The following is a 16,870-nucleotide window of genomic DNA, read 5'->3' on the forward strand; positions in this document are numbered from 1 at the left end:
GGACTTCATCACATTGAAGCAGGGTAGAGAAGAACTCAGTCGTCCTTCATGTGGAAATGAAACGGATGATTTCCCGACCACATTGTTAAATCCACCCGTTGTACTCTGTATTGTTTTGCCACCACTCTGTAGAGACATGGCAATCCTCCTCTCTTAGAAATGTCAGCTGTTAGACGAAAGCTCAAAGCGCAATTCTCTGAGCTTTCAGTCTAGCCCAGGGGTCCCCAAACTACAGCCCGCGGGCCACATGCGGCCCATCGAAGCCATTTATCCGGCCCCATCGTCTAGATGGCCTTTGAGGCTCCCTTTCCTTACCTGTGGTCTTATGAGACCATCTACATAGTGTTTGGAGGTCTTTTTGTTTACCTATGATCTTATGAGATCGTCTAGATGGTCTTTGAAGGTCTCTTTGCTTAGCTACGGCCTTATGAGACCATCTAGATGGCTTTTGGAGGTCACATACCTTACCTATGGTCCTATGAGACTGTCTGGATGGCCTTTGAGTGTCCCTTTCCTTACCCATGGTCTTATGAGACCATCTACATAGTGTTTGGAGGTCTTTTTGTTTACCTATGATCTTATGAGATCGTCTAGATGGTCTTTGAAGGTCTCTTTGCTTAGCTACGGCCTTATGAAACCATCTAGATAGCTTTTGGAGGTCCCTTTCCTTATCTATGGTCTTATGAAACCATCTAGATGGTCTTTGAGGGTCCCTTTCCTTATCTATGGTCTTCTGATGGCCTGATGAGATCATCTAGATGACCTTATTTACGATCGTATGAGACCATCTAGATCGTCTTTGTAGGTCTCTTTGCTTAACTATGGTCTTATGAGATCTTCTAGATCAAGGGTTTCCAAACTAAGGTCCTCCAAGGTGATTGACCTGGCTCCTGTCCTAAACTTTAGACTTAGGGATGACCTAAGTCTGAAATGACTTGAAGGCACACAACAACAACAATCCTAATTTTGGACTATTTCATCCTAGTCCGGCCCCCCAAATATCTCCTCCTTGCTCCTATAAATGCGGTGGTTCCTGTGGGTTGAACCCAGGACCTTTCGTGCAACTCAGCCGGGACGATGTGGGCTCAGGGCTCTGCCACGGAGCGGTGGGTGGCCTTGGGCAAAACACTCGTTCCTTTGGTATCTGCTTCCCATCTGCGGCATGCGTTGCATTTATTTATGGCCCGCTTCTAAAGGCAGATGAGCCAACAAGAGCCAAAGCTCAGCCCATTTCTCACTGTAGAGAAAACTGTTATTGGCCTCAATTCCTTTATATTCAAATCCCTCTTATATTTTCTATCGGTAATGTAGGTTCTGTGTGTAAAATTTGGCCCGATTCTATTGTTGGTGGAGTTCCGAATGCTCTTTGATTGTAGGTGAACTATAAATCCCGGCAACTACAGCTCCCAAATGCCAAGGTCTCTTTCCCCCCAAATTCCACCATTGTTCACATTTGGGCCTATTGAGTATTTGTGCCAAGTTTGGTCCAGATCCATCATTGTTTAGAGTCTGGATGTAGGTGAACTACAACTCCCAAACTCAAAGTCAATGCCTATTAAACCCTTCTTGTATTTTCTGTTGCACCGAGTCTGGTTCAATTCTATCACTGGTGGAGTTCCGAATCCTCTTTGATTGTAGGTGAACTATAAATCCCAGCAACTACAACTTTAACCCCTTAATAGTGCGGCGGCCATTTTTATTTTATGTCCCGCTCACCTCTGCAATCGTGCCACGCGGAGGTCGCTGTCGTCGCTTCCCCTGAAGCCCTTGGCAAACGGGTTGTTTTCGATCTTCAGCTGCGTTATCTTTCAAGAGAAGGAGAGAAAATGGGTGAGTGTGGCCCAATTGTCATCTCTGCGAGAGGACAACAGATTCCTTCCGGAGGGTTCCCAAGCAATGGTGAGAGGCCGTGCTTTCTCAGAGAGTCGCAAGGTAAAATGGTGGAGAAAGAAACTCAATAGAGTTTATACAGTAGAGTTCCGGTTATACGATTCCTGCTTATCCGACACACCGTATTATCCGATGCACCGGCGTCTCGTACCTCCCGGAAAGCACCCGGCACTTGGAGAGGCCCCTCATGTTGAAAAAGTTATCCGACATAAACTGGTGGGCAGAATGTCGGATAAGCGAAACTATTGGATTATAGGCTACTGCTTCTGCCTGCCTTCCCTCACTCGCTCACTCACCGGGCTGGGTCCCGGCGACAACGGCAAAACCAGGACCCAGCCTGGTGAGTGAGCAAGCGAGTAAAGGCGGTAAAGGCGCAGCGACGGCAGAAGCAGGAGCCTGGCTGCCTCTTCCAGGCTCCTGCTTCTGCTGCCGCTTCGACTTTGCCACCCGCCGTTCCTCCCTTGCTCGCTCACTCACTCACTGGGCCAGGTCCCGATGGAAACGGCAGAACCAGCCTGGTGAGTGAGCAAGCGAGTAAAGTAGTAAAGGCGCAGCAACGGCAGAAGCAGGAGCCTGGCTGCCTTTTCCAGGCTCCTACTTCTGCTGCCGCTTTGCCTTTGCCGCCCGCCCTTCCTCCTTCCCTCCCTCGCTCGCTCACTCACTGGGCCAGGTCCCGGCGGCAGCAGCAAAACCAGGACCCAGCCTGGTGAGTGAGCAAGCGAGTAAAGGCGGTAAAGACGCAGTGACGGCAGGAGCAGGAGCCTGGCTGCCTCTTCCAGGCTCCTACTTCTGCTGCCGCTTCGACTTTGCCACCCACCGTTCCTCTCTCGCTCACGCACTCACTCACTGGGCCAGGTCCTGGCGGCAGCAGCAAAACCAGGACCCAGCCTGGTGAGTGAGCAAGCGAGTAAAGGCGGTAAAGGCGCAGTGATGGCAGGAGCAGGAGCCTGGCTGCCTCTTCCAGGCTCCTACTTCTGCTGCCGCTTCGACTTTGCCACCCACCGTTCCTCTCTCGCTCACGCACTCACTCACTGGGCCAGGTCCCGGCGGCAGCAGCAAAACCAGGACCCAGCCTGGTGAGTAAGCGAGCGAGGGAGGAAGGGCAGGTGGCAAAGTCGAAGCGGCAGCAGAAGCAGGAGGCTGGAAAAGGCAGCCAGGCTCCTGCTTCTGCCGTCGCTGCGCCTTTACCGCCATTACTCGCTTGCTCACTCACCAGGCTGGTTTTGCCATTGCCGCCGGGACCTGGCCCAGTGAGTGAGTGAGGGAGAAAAAGAAAAGAAAAATAAAGTCCTAGCCACAGCAACGCGTGGCCGGGCACAGCTAGTTGTCTTCTGCAAATTGTGGTTCACACTTTGGATACATTTAGCATAGTCCCATGTAAATGAGCGACTCAGAGATGCGTCTAAAGGAATGTAAAACATAAAAGAGTGTAAAACAACAAGGGATTGCTGGCTTAAGGATTTCACTGCAGAGGGAAAGCCTTTTGGATATTTAAGTTCCACCCAGTCCATCCACATGGCTTAAATGATAAATTAGATCTCTCTTGTTTCTTGTAATTACCCTTAATTGGTTCTCCAATTAAAAAGGGAGCCTCCTCCACGAGTTCATTGCTCACAAATGGAAGGCAGAAGGACCACGATCCACAGCTGAAGGTCCAGAGCAGAGCCACAAACTCCTTAGTGTGGAAGTAAGTTTTTCTTTGATTAATGGAGGTTAAACTATTAGAAATGGTTTAATATTACTATTAGCAAATCTATTGTGTTGTCTTTTTTAATATAGTTTGCAAAAGCTCCAGGAGATTCTACTACGAACGCATGAAAGGACCCTTAGAAGCAACCTGAAGAAGGGATATTTATCCAGAAACAAGGATCACAAAATACCCAGGAATCCTTGTTGTTTTACACTCCTTTATGTTTTACATTTCTTTATACGCATCTCCGAGTTGCTAATTTACATGTGAGCCACAATTTACAGAAGACAACTAGCTATGCCCGGCCACGCGTTGCTGTGGCTAGGACTTTATTTTTCTTTTCTTTTTGTTGTATGAACGTAGAGGCGTGGATGAGAGGTTGTGCTGTCAATTTTTGAGGTTGTGGGGCGTTTAGTTTAGTTGTTCTGTCCGGCGCCGTGATCCCATTACCCTTTTATATATATAGATAGATTATCCGTTGTTTTATTCTATGCATTCCGAAGACTTTTTATCTGCGTGGGACCATACTGAGATTTAAAGTATTGAACTTAGTCATTGAATAGACTTACATGGAAAAACATATAAGCACTAGCTGTGCCCGGCCACGCGTTGCTGTGGCGAAGTCTGGTGGTATGGGAAATAAACTATTGAGGAACTGGTGGTAGTTAAGGTAAAGGTTTTCTCGTGACATTAAGTCCAGTTGTGTCCGACTACACACTGAAGTGGATTATATGGCAGTGTGGAGTCAAGAGAATCAAAGCAGATAATAGAAGATTATAAATGGGTCATATAACTTGAGTCTACACTGCCATATAATCCAGTTAAAATCAGATAATCTGTATTTTATAGGCCTAAGTGAGGTCTAACTCTGCCTGTCCCCTGGGCTGAGTGGGTTGCTAGCTGACCAAGTGGGTGGAGCTTAACCTTTTAACTGGCAGCAATTGGATAAAAACAACTATTCCTCTCCCTCTAATTAGAACTTTATTTTTCTTTTTGTTGTATGAACGTAGAGGCATGGATGAGGGGTTGTGCTGCCAAGTTTAGTGTTTCCAGGATGTGTAGTTTCGTTGTTTTGTCCTCGGCCGAAATCTCATTACCCTTTTATATATATAGACTAGTTGTGCCCGGCCACGTGTTGCTGTGGCTAGGACTTAATTTTACTTTTCTTTTTGTTGTATGAACGTAGAGGCATGGATGAGAGGTTGTGCTGTCAATTTTCAGGTTTGTGGGGCATTTAGTTTAGTTGTTTTGTCCGGTGCCGTGACTCCATTACCCTTTTATATATATAGATGAATATAATGTTTAATGTGATGGTGGAAACAGTCTTCATTTTTCCAGTTTTATGCGTCTGGTATGATTCTATTTAGTTTGTTACCATTGTTCTAGTCTGTATATTAACTAGTAATAGGAAAACAACAACAACAACAACAAGGACAACCTTTTCTCGTGCGTCTGGAATGATTCTATTTAGTTTGTTACCATTGTTCTAATCTGTATATTAGCTAGTAATAGGACAACAACAAGGACAACTTTTTCTCGTGCGTCTGGAATGATTCTATTTAGTTTGTTACCATTATTCTATTCTGTATATTAACTAGTAATAGGACAACAACAACAACAACAACAAGGACAACTTTTTCTTGTGCGTCTGGAATGATTCTATTTAGTTTGTTACCATTGTTCTATTCTGTATATTAGCTAGTAATAGGACAACTTTATCTCTATGCCTGTTCATAGATTTCTGTGTATTTTTAGTGGCTTACACGGGGCCAAGCCCAAGCATAACAGACATTTCTCGTCCTTTTCCTGATTCCCGTCAGACCCAAATGGCCGTAGTTTGTTGAGTTTCGGACTTGTTCAGCCCCAAGAGAACGGACTTTGTGGGGCTTTGAAGCAGGGTGCCGGGAAACCCCGACATCTCTGGGTCATTTGGGGAGAAATACGACCCTCTCCCGAGACTGACGTTTTAAGTGAGACCTTACGGTCAAGCCGCTCCTGGATAGCTTCACTTGACAACTGACAACCGTGCCGCGGGTTAAGCTCCGAAACCTATCCTTAAATCAAGACGATTGAATCCAAGAAGTCTTGGAGGGAAATTAGGAAACAATCCTGAAAATAGTTTTGGTTTTAAACCTCCAACCTCAGTTTCGGGGAGGGAAGATTTGCGGTGGTGAGAGCACTATACATCCCATGGCGTTGGGAACAAAATAAGAAACTTAAATCTCTTGAAAAGCAGCCGTCTTTGGCTGCAAAAAAAAGAGAGTTCTTTTATGACCACAGACCCTTACTTGGGCTACATGAGGGTTGAATGAAAAGTAATGCCTCCACCTTCGTAACTTGGGATTGGATGGAAATATTTTAATAAATCAAACGCAGAAATAATCCTTAGAATGATCTTTAATGACCACTATTCACTTTTCCAGACAATTGGATACACTTCTGCCAACAATGAACAAGTTTTCTGCAGCCATGACGGAAGAAGTCGACACTCGGTTTCCGCAACCGGCGTCTCTCAACATCTTCATCCGAAGCATAATGATGTCCCCGCAGATCTGATGGATCTCCTTTGGGGTGACACCTTCGCCCTTTAACAACACAACCGTTCAATGCTAAGGCTTCCCGCCAAACGGAACTGTAGAGGAGAGTCTACTGAACAAGACCGGACTGTTGAGAAATTACGAAGGTGGAGGCATTACTTTTCATTCAACCCTCGTCACTGGTTCAAAAGGTAAAGTTTTCCCCTAGTCGAGTTGAGTCCGACTCTCCGGGGTAGTGCTCATCTCTATTTCTAAGCCGAAGAGTCGGCGTTGTCCGTAGCCACCTCCTGAGTCATATGGCCGGCATGATTTCCCACTCTGCTTTCCAACCTTCTTTTTTTCTCTTTCACTAAAAAATAAATAAATCCTTCTTTCCCCTCCCGTTCTGACCGCAAGGCAAGGCTCTCAACTCTGCTTTCATAGTAACATTCCTCGTCTGTCTCTCTAAATACATATCCCGTAATTACTTTTCACTGTAGATTTATGGCTGGGCTTTAGCAGTCATTATTAGGTTTGCTTGCTGTTTTGAATGACATCCGAGAGTTTATGGGTTTTGAACTCGTGTCGTAACAAAGCAGAAAGGCAGAAATATCCTTGATGGAGCTATCCCTGCAGAACGGGATATTCTAATATATATATATATATATATATATATATATATATATATATATATAAAACATTCGCGGTGTCGAGGTGCGGAACTGGCTGACCAAAGAGTCGGCGGTTCGAATCCACGGAGTGAGCTCCCATTGTTAGCCCCAGCTTCTGCCAACCTAGCAGTTTGAAAGCATGCAAATGTGAGTAGATCAATAGGTACTGCTCCGGCGGGAAGGTAATAGCCTAGGAGGCGTGTATGGACAATGCTGTCATGCCAGCTACATTTATTCATTTATTATCATTTATTTATTTAATACATTTATATCCCGCCCTTCTTACCCCAAAGAGCGGCTTACAAATTAAATTTACATATAATATTATATTATTAGCATAGCACAATACTGGCAATAAATTACCATATTGTACTATATCTATATATTGTAATATTAATATTACATGTAATATATAATTAATATTATATTGTATTATTAGTATTATATTGTATCCCGCCTTTCTCACCCCAAAGAGTGGCTTACAAATTAAATTTACATATATTATTAGCATAGCACAAAACTGGCAATACATTACCATATTGTACTATGTCTATATATTGTAATATTATTAATAATATTACATGTAATATATAATATATAATTAATATTATTATATTATATTATTAGCATTATAGTGTATTACAAAATAATAATATTAATATTATATGCATATACAATATATTATAATATTATATATTATTGTAAATTATATTGTATATATGTATATATGTATACGGTATTAGCATAGCACAATACTGGCAATAAATTACCATATTGTACTATGTCTATATATTGTAATATTATTAATAATATTACATGTAATATATAATTAATATTATTATATTGTATTATTAGCATTATATTGTATTACAAAATAATAATATTAATATTATATGCATATACAATATATTATAATATTATATATTATTGTAAATTATATTGTATATATGTAATTAATATTATATTGTATTATTAGCATTATATTGTATTACAAAATTATAATATTAATAGTATATGCATATACAATATATTATAATATTATATATTATTGTAAATTATATTGTATATATGTAATTAATATTATTATATTGTATTATTAGCATTATATTGTATTACAAAATAATATCATTAATATTATATGCATATACAATATATTATAATATATTATTGTAAATTATATTGTAGATATGTAATTAATATTATTATATTGTATTATTAGCATTATATTGTATTACAAAATAATAATATTAATATTATATGCATATACAATATATTATAATATTATATATTATTGTAAATTATATTGTAGATATGTAATTAATATTATTATATTGTATTATTAGCATTATATTGTATTACAAAATAATATCATTAATATTATATGCATATACAATATATTATAATATATTATTGTAAATTATATTGTAGATATGTAATTAATATTATTATATTGTATTATTAGCATTATATTGTATTACAAAATTATAATATTAATAGTATATGCATATACAATATATTATAATATTATATATTATTGTAAATTATATTGTATATATGTAATTAATATTATATTGTATTATTAGCATTATATTGTATTACAAAATTATAATATTAATAGTATACGCATATACAACATATTATAATATTATATATTATTGTAAATTATATTGTATATATGTAATTAATATTATATTGTATTATTAGCATTATATTGTATTACAAAATAATATTATTAATATTATATGCATATACAATATATTATATTATTGTAAATTATATTGTAGATATGTAATTAATATTATTATATTGTATTATTAGCATTATATTGTATTACAAAATAATATTATTAATATTATATGTATATATTATTGTAAATTATATTGTATATATGTAATTAATATTATATTGTATTATTAGCATTATATTGTATTACAAAATAATATTATTAGTATTATATGCATATACAATATATTATAATATTATATATTATTGTAAATTATATTGTAGATATGTAATTAATATTATTATATTGTATTATTAGCATTGTATTGTATTACAAAATAATATTATTAATATTATATGTATATATTATTGTAAATTATATTGTATATATGTAATTAATATTATATTGTATTATTAGCATTATATTGTAAATTATATTGTAGATATGTAATTAATATTATTATATTGTATTATTAGCATTATATTGTATTACAAAATAATAATATTAGTATTATATGCATATACAATATATTATAATATTATATATTATTGTAAATTATATTGTAGATATGTAATTAATATTATTATATTGTATTATTAGCATTATATTGTATTACAAAATAATATTATTAGTATTATATGCATATACAATATATTATAATATTATAATTGTTAAGTTAATGGCCTTGGAGGGCCTTGGTTTGGGAGGTCTCTTTCCTTACTGATGGTCTTATGTTAGGGTTGACTAACATAATATAATGTTATAATAATAATATATTGTGCTATGTCTGAAATGATTTGAAGGCACACAACAACAATCCTAATTTTGGACTATTTCATCATTGTTGTTTTTATACAACAAATTTGGCAGAAAAAGTAGTTCTATACGCAGTAATGCTATGTAGTAATTAATGTATTTACGAATTTAGCACCAAAATATCACGATGTATTGAAAACATTGACTACAAAAATGTGTTGGATAATCCAGAATGTTGGATAAGTGAGACTCTATTCTCAACCACGAACCCGTCTGAGCCAATAAAAAGCCAAGTGAGGGGAATATGCCTGGAGCGGAGCCGACGGTGTTTCCGGAGCAGAAGAGGACCACATACCTTGTGGTTCTGATAGGATGTCACTGATATGAAGGACGTCTCTGGAAACACGTGTGTGCAGAACGCCGTGTTCTTGGAGCCAAACGCGTTGTTTTCATCGGCTTTCACAATGTGCAGCCTCGGTTGGTACTTGTGCATCGAATTGAGAATGATCTGGAAGGAAAACAAGGGATTTGTATTATTGTATTTATTGTATTATTTGTATTTATTTTATTTTTTATTCTTTTATTTACACTGGGCTGAGTGGGTTGCTAGGAGACCACATTACATATATATATATATACATACATACATACATACATACACATACTAGCTGTGCCCAGCCATGCATTGCTGTGGCAAAGTGGTGGTGGTATTGGTTAAAAATTATTGTGGAATTTTAATTTGTAATTTTTTTAAAATTAATTTTCTTTTTTAATTTATTATATTTTATTATTTTGTTGTATTATTTTTAGTTACTTTGTTATTATAGTTTTTAGTGTTTTAAATTATTTTAGTGTTTTGAATTATTTTAGTGTTTTTTGTTATTTTTATTGTATTATTTGTATTTATTTTATTTTTTATTCTTTTATTTACACTGGGCTGAGTGGGTTGCTAGGAGACCACATTACATATATATATATATATACACACATACATACATACATACATACATACACATACACACACATACTAGCTGTGCCCGCCCACACATTGCTGTGGCAAAGTGGTGGTGGTATTGGTTAAAAATTATTGTGGAATTTTTATTTGTAATTTTTTTAAATTAATTTTCTTTTTATTTATTTATTATATTTTATTATTTTGTTGTATTATTTTTAGTTACTTTGTTATTATAGTATTTTACTGTATTAATTTTTGTAGTGTTTTCAATTATTTTAGTGTTTTTTTATTATTTTTATTGTATTATTTGTATTTATTTTATTTTTTATTCTTTTATTTACACTGGGCTGAGTGGGTTGCTAGGAGACCACATTATGTATGTGTGTGTGTGTATATATATATATATATATATATATATATATATATATATACACACACACACATACATACATACATACACACACATACTAGCTGTGCCCGGCCACGCATTGCTGTGGCAAAGTGGTGGTGGTATTGGTTAAAAATTATTGTGGAATTTTTATTTGTAATATTTTAAAATTAATTTTCTTTTTATTTATTTATTATATTTTATTATTTTGTTGTATTATTTTTAGTTACTTTGTTATTATAGTATTTTACTGTATTAATTTTTGTAGTGTTTTCAATTATTTTAGTGTTTTTTATTATTTTTATTGTATTATTTGTATTTATTTTATTTTTTATTTTATTTACACTGGGCTGAGTGGGTTGCTAGGAGACCACATTACATATATATATACACACATACATACATACATACATACATACACATACACATACATACTAGCTGTGCCCAGCCACGCATTGCTGTGGCAAAGTGGTGGTGGTATTGGTTAAAAATTATTGTGGAATTTTTATTTGTAATTTTTTAAAAATTAATTTTCTTTTTTATTTATTATATTTTATTATTTTGTTGTATTATTTTTAGTTATTTTGTTATTATAGTATTTTATTGTATTAATTTTTGTAGTGTTTTGAATTATTTTAGTGTTTTTTATTATTTTTATTGTATTATTTGTATTTATTTTATTTTTTATTCTTTTATTTACACTGGGCTGAGTGGGTTGCTAGGAGACCACATTACATTTATAAATATATACTAGCTGTGCCCGGCCACGCATTGCTGTGGCAAAGTGGTGGTGGTATTGGTTAAAAATTATTGTGGAATTTTTATTTTTTATTTTTTTAATTAATTTTGTTGTCACTTATCTTTTTTAATTTATTATATTTTATTATTTTGTTGTATCATTTTTAGTTATTTTGTTATTATAGTATTTTACTGTATTAATTTTTTTAGTGTTTTAAATTATTTTAGTTCTTTATTATTTTTATTATATTGCAGTAGAGTCTCACTTATCCAACACTCGCTTATCCAACGTTCTGGATTATTCAACGCATTTTTGTAGTCAATGTTTTCAATGCATTGTGATATTTTGGTGCTAAATTCGTAAATATTGTGATTACTACATAGCATTAATGTGTAATGAACTATCTTTTCTGTCAAATTCGTTGTATAACATTTTGGTGCTTAATTTGTAAAATCATAACCTAATTTGATGTTTAATAGGCTTTTTCTTAATCTCTCCTTATTATCCAAGATATTCGCTTATCCAATGTTCTGCCGGCCCGTTTATGTTGGATAAGTGAGACTCTACTGTATTTGTATTTATTTTATTTTTTATTCTTTTACATTTACATTATTTTACATTAGAATATTTTATATATTATATATTATATATTTTGTATTATGTTATAATATTATATATTATATATTATATTATTATATTATTTATATTTTATACTTTATATTATATCATATTATATTTAAAGTATTGAGGAATTGGTGGTACAGTAGAGTCTTGCTTAACCAACGTAAATGGGCCGGCAGAACGTTGGATAAGCGAATATGTTGGATAATAAGGAGAGATTAAGGAAAAGCCTATTAAACATCAAAAAAGTTATGATTTTATAAATTAAGCATCAAAACATCATGTTATACAACAAATTTGACACAAAAAGTAGTTCAATACGAAATAATTCTATGTAGTAATTACTGTATTTACAAATTTAGCACCAAAATATCACAATGTATTGAAAACATTGACTACAAAATGCGTTGGATAATCCAGAACGTTGGATAAGTGAAACTCTACTGTATATAGATAGATATAGACACCATTACTCTTTTATATATAGAGATACTAGCTGTGCCCGGCCACGCGTTGCTGTGGCAAAGTGGTGGTGGTATTGGTTAAAAATTGTTGTGTAATTTTTATTTGATGTTATTTGTATTTTTTAATCAATTTTATTGTAAGTTATCTTTTTATTTATTATATTTTATTATTTTCTTGTATTATTTTTAGTTATTTTCTGTTATTATAGTATTTTATTGTATTAATTTTTTTAGTGTTTTTATTATTTTTATTGGGTTGCTAGGAGACCAAGTTGGAGGAACTTAGCCTTCTAACTAGCAGCAATTATTCCTCTCTCTCTAATTAGGACTTTATTTTTCTTTTCTTTTTCTTGTATCAACCTAGAGGCATGGATGATGGGTTGTGTCGTCAAATTTCGGGGCCTGTAGTTTTGTTGTTTTGTGCGTTGCCGTGATGCCACCACCCTTTTATATATATAGATAGACTATGATTATTTCTGCAGGAAGAGAAGGAGGAAGAAAATCTGTGGCCAAAGAGGAGCGATGGGCCCGCAATCCGACCCGGAGCGATGGGAGGGAAGATGGGGCACAGAAGCCCATTCTTCTCCCCACGGACCAGACTTTTACGGGTCAGATCGGTGCTTTAAAGGCCCTTTTCATCCCGGCGCAGATCACTCTACCCACAGTAGCCAGCTGCATCATATACCATTTAAATGTAGTTTTTATGGATGACATTTTCCAGAGACATTTTCTCCACCTCCCTCCCAAAGGAAACCGTGGCATTTATTTTATCAGGGGTTCGGGTTTAACTCTTTGGGCGCTGCCTGGCTAACCGTGGAGTAGTAAGCACAGAAGCAAACACAGGGTACAAGTAGTAATGTATTTGAAAACACAACGTTTTTTAAAACAACCACAAAAACTTGGCCTGATACGAAATGTCCCTTGGCCAGAATCTGACCACTTGGAGTGTTACTGTTAGAAGGTCCTCTATTGTGCATGTGTCTTGTAATCAATGGTCTGTGGTTTGCTCTCACCCACACTCGCATGTTGCCGACTCCACTTTGTGGCCCCATTTCTTAAAGTTGCAATGCATCTCGTGGTGCCACAGCGCAGTCTGTTCAGCGCCTTCCACGTCGCCCCGTCTTCTGTCTGCCCAGGAGGGAATCTCTCATTCGGTTTTAGCCTGCCACTTTTGGACTCTGGCTTGCTGAGGAGTTCCTGCGAGTATCTCTGTAGATCAGGGGGCCCCAAACTAAGGCCCATGGGCCAGATGAAACCCTTTGCAGTCTCTAGACCAGGGGCCCTCAAAACTTTTTAAGTGGGGGGCCGATTCACAGTCCCGAAGACTGTTACGGGTCCGGACTATAATGAAATAGTCCAAAATTCAGATTGTTGTAGTTGTGGCCTTCAAGTTATTTCAGACTTAGGTCAACCGTAAGTCTAAAGTTTAGGACAGAGGCCAAGTCAATGACCTTGGAGGGCCATATCCGGACCATGGTCCTTAGTTTGGGGACCCCTGATCTAGATGATCTCAAGACCATAGGTAAGCAAAGAGACCTCCAAAGACCATCTAGATGATCTCATAAGGCCATAAGCAAGCAAAGAGATCTCCAAAGACCACCTAGATGGTTTCATAGGACCATAGGTAAGGAAAGTGACCTCCAAAAGCCATCTAGATGGTCTCATAAGGCCGTAGCTAAGCAAAGAGACCTTCAAAGACCATCTAGATGATCTCATGTCCATAGGTAAGCAAAGAGACCTCCAAAGACCACCTAATAGTTTCATAGGACCATAGGTAAGGAAAGTGACCTCCAAAAGCCATCTAGATGGTCTCATAAGGCCGTAGCTAAGCAAAGAGACCTTCAAAGACCATCTAGATGATCTCATGTCCATAGGTAAGCAAAGAGACCTCCAAAGACCACCTAATAGTTTCATAGGACCATAGGTAAGGAAAGTGACCTCCAAAAGCCATCTAGATGGTCTCATAAGGCCGTAGCTAAGCAAAGAGACCTTCAAAGACCATCTAGATGATCTCATGTCCATAGGTAAGCAAAGAGACCTCCAAAGACCACCTAATAGTTTCATAGGACCATAGGTAAGGAAAGTGACCTCCAAAAGCCATCTAGATGGTCTCATAAGGCCGTAGCTAAGCAAAGAGACCTTCAAAGACCATCTAGATGATCTCATGTCCATAGGTAAGCAAAGAGACCTCCAAAGACCACCTAATGGTCTCATAGGACCATAGGTAAGGAAAGTGACCTCCAAAAGCCATCTAGATGGTCTCATAAGGCCGTAGCTAAGCAAAGAGACCTTCAAAGACCATCTAGATGATCTCATGTCCATAGGTAAGCAAAGAGACCTCCAAAGACCACCTAATAGTTTCATAGGACCATAGGTAAGGAAAGTGACCTCCAAAAGCCATCTAGATGGTCTCATAAGGCCGTAGCTAAGCAGAGAGACCTTCAAAGACCATCTAGATGATCTCATGTCCATAGGTAAGCAAAGAGACCTCCAAAGACCACCTAATAGTTTCATAGGACCATAGGTAAGGAAAGTGACCTCCAAAAGCCATCTAGATGGTCTCATAAGGCCGTAGCTAAGCAAAGAGACCTTCAAAGACCATCTAGATGATCTCATGTCCATAGGTAAGCAAAGAGACCTCCAAAGACCACCTAATAGTTTCATAGGACCATAGGTAAGGAAAGTGACCTCCAAAAGCCATCTAGATGGTCTCATAAGGCCGTAGCTAAGCAAAGAGACCTTCAAAGACCATCTAGATGATCTCATGTCCATAGGTAAGCAAAGAGACCTCCAAAGACCACCTAATGGTCTCATAGGACCATAGGTAAGGAAAGTGACCTCCAAAAGCCATCTAGATGGTCTCATAAGGCCGTAGCTAAGCAAAGAGACCTTCAAAGACCATCTAGATGATCTCATGTCCATAGGTAAGCAAAGAGACCTCCAAAGACCACCTAATGGTTTCATAGGACCATAGGTAAGGAAAGTGACCTCCAAAAGCCATCTAGATGGTCTCATAAGGCCGTAGCTAAGCAAAGAGACCTTCAAAGACCATCTAGATGATCTCATGTCCATAGGTAAGATAAGTGACCTCCAAAAGCCATCTAGATGGTCTCATAAGGCCGTAGCTAAGCAAAGAGACCTTCAAAGACCATCTAGATGATCTCATAAGGCCGTAGGTAAGCAAAGAGACCTCCAAAGACCACCTAATGGTCTCATAGGACATAGGTAAGGAAAGTGACCTCCAAAAGCCATCTAGATGGTCTCATAAGGCTGTAGCTAAGCAGCGAGACCTTCAAAGACCATCTAGATGATCTCATGTCCATAGGTAAGCAAAGAGACCTCCAAAGACCACCTAATGGTCTCATAGGACATAGGTAAGATAAGTGACCTCCAAAAGCCATCTAGATGGTCTCATAAGGCCGTAGTTAAGCAAAGAGACCTTTAAAGGTCATCTAGATGATCTCATGTCCATAGGTAAGCAATGAGACCTCCAAAGACCACCTAATGGTCTCATAGGACCATAGGTAAGGAAAGTGGCCTCCAAAAGCCATCTAGATGGTCTCATAAGGCCGTAGCTAAGCAAAGAGACCTTCAAAGACCATCTAGATGATCTCATGTCCATAGGTAAGCAAAGAGACCTCCAAAGACCACCTAGATGGTTTCATAGGACCATAGGTAAGGAAAGTGACCTCCAAAAGCCATCTAGATGGTCTCATAAGGCCGTAGCTAAGCAAAGAGACCTTCAAAGGTCATCTAGATGATCTCATGTCCATAGGTAAGCAATGAGACCTCCAAAGACCACCTAATGGTCTCATAGGACCATAGGTAAGGAAAGTGGCCTCCAAAAGCCATCTAGATGTTCTCATAAGGCCGTAGCTAAGCAAGGAGACCTTCAAAGACCATCTAGATGATCTCATAAGGCCATAAGCAAGCAAAGAGACCTCCAAAGACCACCTAGATGGTTTCATAGGACCATAGGTAAGGAAAGTGACCTCCAAAAGCCATCTAGATGGTCTCTTTATTTCCAACATTTATATCCCGCCCTTCTCACCCGAAGGGACTCAGGGCGGCATACACAATTGGCAACAATTCGATGCCTACACATAATGAAAACATAGCAATGAAAATACAATTAAAACAATATAAAAACATAAATATAAGTTATAATATATTTTATATCAGTTTTAATAATATAATATAGTGTATATGCATATAATATTGACAAAAATATTAAAATGTTATACAATATAATACTAATAATAATACCATATATTAATATGAATTATACGTTATATATTACATATAATATTACAATATAGTGGTATAGTTCAATATAGTAATATATAATGCTAATATTGTGCTTTGCTAATAATATAATATATTGTATGTACATAAAGCTGCTCTGAGTCTCCTTCGGGGTGAGAAGGGTGAGATATAAATGTAGTAAATAAATTTAG

At 36.9% G+C, this 16,870-nt stretch overlaps 2 protein-coding genes across 3 annotated transcripts in view; one reads left to right on the forward strand and one right to left on the reverse strand.

Moving 5' to 3' along the window:
- Positions 1-16,623, forward strand: part of brip1 (BRCA1 interacting helicase 1) — a 192,726-nt gene extending 176,103 nt beyond the window's left edge. The window contains exons 23-24 of one of the 2 annotated variants that reach the window (XR_010000101.1): positions 6,004-6,308; positions 12,896-16,623. The gene's annotated coding sequence lies outside the window, so the exon portion shown is untranslated. The remainder of the gene's footprint in view (positions 1-6,003; positions 6,309-12,895) is intronic. The other variant, XR_010000102.1, reaches the window with a different exon arrangement.
- The window catches only part of tbx4 (T-box transcription factor 4), a 103,079-nt gene that overhangs the window by 4,749 nt on the left and 81,460 nt on the right, over positions 1-16,870 (reverse strand). Inside the window, exons 6-7 of the mRNA XM_062959252.1 lie at positions 9,602-9,754; positions 1,717-1,805 (exon numbers count right to left, since the gene is read on the reverse strand). Of these exons, the coding sequence (XP_062815322.1) occupies positions 1,717-1,805; positions 9,602-9,754 (242 nt within the window). The remainder of the gene's footprint in view (positions 1-1,716; positions 1,806-9,601; positions 9,755-16,870) is intronic.

The sequence above is a fragment of the Anolis carolinensis genome, unplaced genomic scaffold (assembly GCF_035594765.1).
Source record: "Anolis carolinensis isolate JA03-04 unplaced genomic scaffold, rAnoCar3.1.pri scaffold_7, whole genome shotgun sequence".
Taxonomy (NCBI): Eukaryota; Metazoa; Chordata; class Lepidosauria; order Squamata; family Dactyloidae; genus Anolis; species Anolis carolinensis.